Consider the following 5,604-nt stretch of genomic DNA (forward strand, 5'->3'; position numbering starts at 1 on the left):
GACGACCTTCGATACAAAATCCAAAACCCCATCAAATCCCTATAGACGTTTTCAACTTCGGGAGCCCCCACCACTAAACCATATTTCCCGTGCTCGTGCCTTATTCTCTCTTCAACCCTTTTACCAGGTCTACGTACAATCACCACCAAATCTCACCCCCCTCCCCTGTTCAAACTTCACACATCTCAAACCCTTGGCAACTCTTGAACCCTTTCCACTCTTTAAATCTCAAATCACCTCTACTTTCCTCCTGCGCCCATTTCAACTTTCCAGCCTCTCTATTTCTTCTCAACTTTTATGTTATCGAGATCATGGACTTCATTTTCTACCTGGATGGCCACTCACTCCAAGAAATAATGAGAAGCATAGTGGTACATTTAGAGTGGACCTATATTGTGCTGTGGTCGTTGGATCAGCCACCACAGTAAGTTTCTTTCCCTCTATTATTATGAGTTTTATATCATGAATATCAGTCGAATAAGCTGCATTAAGGATATAATTACATTTTTGGTTTACATTTTCAGAGAATTAGCATGTAAAGACGGATGGTTTAACCCCGAAATGGAAACTAGTTCCTCGATGGCCCCGTCCCAGAGTGTAGGGCAGACCCTTTTCAATTTGTACAAGCTTTGTCGCTTTGCTCTGGACGCTGGGTAAGTTTAATCCACACTCACACAATGTAGGCTCTATGCGACCGAATTAAAAAAGTTACATATCAGATTTATCTCTGGTTTTCTGAAGTTTGATAGCCCTCTAAAAAAGACGTATATATTTCAAAGAGCGTGTTATATATATAAATGAAATTAAAGATCTCTGTGTTAAATTAATGAGTAGACCAATTTGATTTTGATTTAGCTAATTTAAAAATGGATCTATTTTATTTTTTAAAATTATTTGTAAATAATCAAAAGTCTCCCTATATATTCCATGATCGAAATTGCCAATAATACATCGTACATAGAATGTTGGCAGAATTTTGATAAAATTTTGCCAATTCAGAGTTCCAGGTTTGGCATTGAATCAACCGCCGTATGTTTGGTTAACGGTAAATGAGCTCCTGCTCTTCAGGTCTAATGAAAGCCAGGAACTGTTTTACAAGGTAAAATAATTAGTTTTCCATGTCAGCCCACATTCAAATTGTTATTTCTGGCGCAACATTTAACGCATAGAAAACGCTTCCCATGGCTATGAATTTATTGTTTCTGTCTCTCTCATTGGTATCTTGTATGCAGGCCGTGGGCATTCAGGTGAGTGTTTATACTGCCTTGCCTCGTTTCAGACACGTGGCAAGATGCACTTAAATTAATTGTGGTTTCTTCGGTCGCCCCCTTCCCTTTCCCTGACATTTCATTATTTCTTAGACTGCAGTATTCATTCCCTGCGGAATCGGTGTAGTAGAGCTCGGAACAACAAAATTGGTGAGACATCATATTAATAATTATACCCACCCCAGCTATGGGCCTATGTACTACTCATCTGCATTCTGTTGATTCCATGCTTAATTCCATGGTTTCACTTGTAGGTTCAACCGGATGAACAGAATAAATTGCGATTTTCAAGCCTTATGGCTAATGTAATAGTGTCACCCAACATTTCTGGGCTTTTGACCGGTCGCCTTGGTCTTGAGACAACACTAGTTTATCCAGCTTCCTCAACGCAACTTAACATTCCAGGTCCACTGCTATTCCCGCAAACCAGTAAGGTCAGCGGTTTTCCTGTTGCCCCCTCAGCGGGGAGCATGATGCTGAGCGCATTTGACATATGGAGACCGCCAAGTAAAACGCCGAGCCAGCCCGTGGTTGAGGGTCAGTACAGATTGAAGAGAAGCCTAGCAATCTTGAGGAATATTCATGCAGAAAGATTGGGACAAATCTCAATGTCTGAGAGCGAAAGACCAGCAGGGGGAACGGTTTCTAGCGGTCAAGTTCATCATCTGATTTCTGAGCGTAGGAGGAGGGAGAAATTGAGGGAGAGCTTTGACGCATTGCGTCGATTCATCCCTCGTGGCGCAAGGGTACGTTCCATGAACATTAAATTTTTTGTTGTAATGAAATGAAGTTTTATGGCCATCCATTGACCTTTGGATTTAATCTCTATATGTAATAGCAGAAAGACGAGGCTTCCATATTGGGGTATACGAGAGAGTATTTAACTAGTCTCAAATCGCGGGTGGAAGAACTTGAAGAGAGGAATAAACAGTTGGAATCAGAATTGAAGAAGCTCCCACGTGCTCAATCTCAGGAGGGTGCAGCCGCCAGCACAGCCCTGCAACAGTCTCAGGAGGGTGCAGGCACTAGCACAAGCCTGCAACAACAGGGCTCCACAGGTAGTGAAGGTGGTGACAGCTTGGTGACAGTTGAAGTATCAAAGACTGGAGGGAGTACTAGTACCGCTTCTTCTGATGAAATGGCAAATATAGTAGTGGTGGTCCGCGGCCTTAGAAATCCGACTGATTTGATGATTGCTCTGCTACAGAATCTAAGAGAAATGAGGGTTCCTCTTCTTTCCATGGCCACGTCCACAGCACATCATGAACACGATCCATCACACTTGACATATCGAATGACTGCAACCATCAAATTGCAAGATCATGTAAGAAATATATATACATATAGTTCCATTACTGGTTCCATTAGAGACATATAGTTGTATTTAAGGCTTCGCCATATTTATGTTGTTATTAATATTTGTGATTGGTCGGGAAATTTGCAGGACTTGGAGCAGGTAAGGATAGGGTTGGTGAGTATGGCGAGGGAACATGGCGGGCCGCCGCCGCCGTAGGAAGGTTTGGTATGGTCAATGCTTTAGGACTTTGAACTCTCGACGTCCAGATGGGTCTAATTGCATCTCAAATAATTATTCAAGGTCCGCCTCCCGGATTGATGAGGGCATTCAATTCGAATAATAAGATCATTGTAGTTTAACGATTCTATGAGGGAAGTACATCGGAAACAGTTTTGAGTCTTGACATATAACGATTGTAAGTTCCAGGAATGGAATTAATTTGCTGTCACGGAGTAGTTAAAAAATTTGCGTTCTTTGAAGCTGTGAAGACGGGTCGGGATGTGTGAAAACCTAGAGGTTTGTTTTGAAATTCCAACGCTGTTTGTAACTATCGTTTATTATTGAAATTGAAAAAAGTACAATATTATAATGTTCATGCAAACCTCAATTTCATATGTATTATATTTTTGAAAATATTTGTTTTGTGTATCTAGGTGGGGTGTCATTAATATTATGTTGCATGTTTTTTCAATTTTTTTAATGAAATGAATGACATTACGTAAAATAAAATATTTTATGTAACCATAAATGCTTAGGTGGTGTTTGCAGAGAAAAATGTTTGGCAGAATGTGTTGGGAATAATGCTTAATTAGTTATGTAAATTGCTATTTTGTGTTCTCTGCAAAATTAAAGCAGCAAATTGTTAGGGTGGTCACTGCTGGAAGGTGCTGGAAATTAGCTGTAATGTCATTAGATATTTTTCAGAGTTGATTTTAGTAGTAGTTTTGCTATATAAGAATGTAGTTAATAGTTCAATTAATATATGAGATTTGCAGCATTTTTTAGCTCACACACAGTAACTGTGTTTTTATTTGTTTTATCTTTTTTATATGTATTTTTCTTCATAGTACTGTTGGCTTCTCAGTTGGCTGGAAATAAGTCATTTCATATTCTACATGTTGGCTGGAAATAAGTCATTTCATATTCTACATGTGGTATCAGTTAAAATTGTTTTGGGATAAAGTTGTATTGTTGGAATTTCACCAAAGTTAATCATGTCGAATTCTAACCAGATGCTAGTTCCAGAATTTGATGGGAACAATTATGATTATTGGTGCATTAAGATGCTAACCTTTTTGATTGGAAAAGATTTGTCGGAGATTGTTGAATTAGGATATGAAGAGCTAGCTGATTGGAGTGCTCTTACAGCCAATGAAAGAACAACAAGAAAGGAAGCAAGGAAGAAGAATGCTCAATCTTTGTTTCACATTTAGATAGCTCTTGATAAGAGCTTATTTCCAAGAATATCAGGAGCAAAAACTGCCAAAGCTGCCTGGGAGACTCTACAAGAAGCTTACCAAGGTAGTGATCAAGTTAAGGTGGTCAAGCTTCAGACATTGAAGCGAGAGTTCGAGAATTTGAAGATGCAAGAAGCTGAAAGTGTGAGTGACTATTGTGTGAGAGTCAAAGATGTGGTCAATAAAATGGCTACACTTGGAGAAACTGTAAGTAATGAAGTTTTAATTAAAAAGGTATTGAGATCTTTAACACATAGATGGAATCATGTTGCAATAATCATGGAAGAAAGTAAGGATTTGACAAAACTACATTTTGATGAATTGATTGGATCTTCGATGTCTCATGAAGAAAGATTGAAGTAAACTTTTCAAGGTGTAGAGAAAGCTTTTTACTCTAAATTACAAATTACAAAGAATGAAGATGCAAGTAGCAGCAGTACCAAAAGCCATCAAGGTCAAGGTAAATGGAAAAGCCAAAATGATTCAAGAGGTAGAGGAAGAGGTGGCTCAAGTGGAAGAGGTAGTTTTAGAGAAAGAGGTAGAGGTAGATTTGATAAGAGAAATTTTCAATGTTACTATTGTAACAGGTATGGTCACTTTGAAAGAGAATGCAGATTGAAAGAAGGTAAAAATGCTAATTATGCTCAAGAAAGTGGTGAGTATCCTCCAGATCACTTATTTTTATCTCATGCCAAAGGTGAAAATACTAGTAAAGATGTTTGGTACCTAGATTCTGGATGCTCTAACCATATGACAGGGAATGAGAAGTTGTTTTCAGCAAAGGATGGAAGTTTCAAATCCAAGATCCGGCTTGGTGATGATAAATCATTAGATGTTGCTACCAAAGGAGCTATGGAGGTCCAAACAAAAGAAGGTATAAAGAGTATTCATGACATTTATTATACTCCACAATTGAAGCATAATTTGTTGAGCATTGCGCAACTATGTGAGAAAAATTATAAAGTAGTCTTTCAAAATAAGACATGTACTATCTATGATAAGAATAAGGGAAATAGGGTGATCACTGTTGTGCTTATGACAAGAAATAGGATGTTTCCCTTGAGGTTTGATGAACATAACAGCAATCTTGCAAATATGGCTTATGAGGATTCAAGTTGGTTATGGCATCTCAGGTATGGGCATTTAAATTTTCACAGTTTGAAGTTTCTGACCTCACATGCATTAGTTTCTGGTTTGCCCAAGGTAGAAGAGCATAAGGAGGTTTGTGAAGGATGTGCTAAAGGAAAGCATGCAAGGGAAAGGTTTCCAAAGGGTAGTGCATGGAGGGCTTATCACCCACTTTAGCTTGTTCATTCAGACATCTGTGGTCCTATGCAGACTAAGAGTTTGGGTAAGTCATCATATTTCATCACTTTTATTGATGATTACTCACAAAATTGTTGGGTATATTTTTTGAAGGCCAAAAGTGAAGCCCTGGATACATTGAAGAAGTTCAAAGCCCTTGTAGAAAATGAGAGAGGGTGCAAGATCAAATTTTTACGGACTGACCGTGGAGGAGAATTCTGCTCAAAAGCTTTCCAGAGTTATTGTGATATGAATGGCATTAGGAGGCAACATACTA

At 38.7% G+C, this 5,604-nt stretch overlaps 1 protein-coding gene across 1 annotated transcript; it reads left to right on the plus strand.

Annotated features, from left to right (window-relative positions):
- The first annotated feature begins 356 nt into the window (after window positions 1–356).
- On the plus strand, window positions 357–2,781 carry LOC149185730 (putative transcription factor bHLH041). Its single transcript, XM_089409127.1, has 8 exons — window positions 357–424; window positions 525–653; window positions 1,000–1,099; window positions 1,233–1,247; window positions 1,523–2,014; window positions 2,110–2,227; window positions 2,264–2,592; window positions 2,713–2,781. Exons 1-8 carry the CDS (start codon window positions 357–359, stop codon window positions 2,779–2,781), a joined length of 1,320 nt encoding a protein of 439 aa, XP_089265253.1.
- Window positions 2,782–5,604: the final 2,823 nt, after the last annotated feature.

Source organism: Pinus tabuliformis, chromosome 3_1 (genome assembly GCF_031772625.1).
Source record: "Pinus tabuliformis cultivar Carrire ecotype Pingquan chromosome 3_1, CPIR1, whole genome shotgun sequence".
NCBI lineage: Eukaryota > Viridiplantae > Streptophyta > Pinopsida > Pinales > Pinaceae > Pinus > Pinus tabuliformis.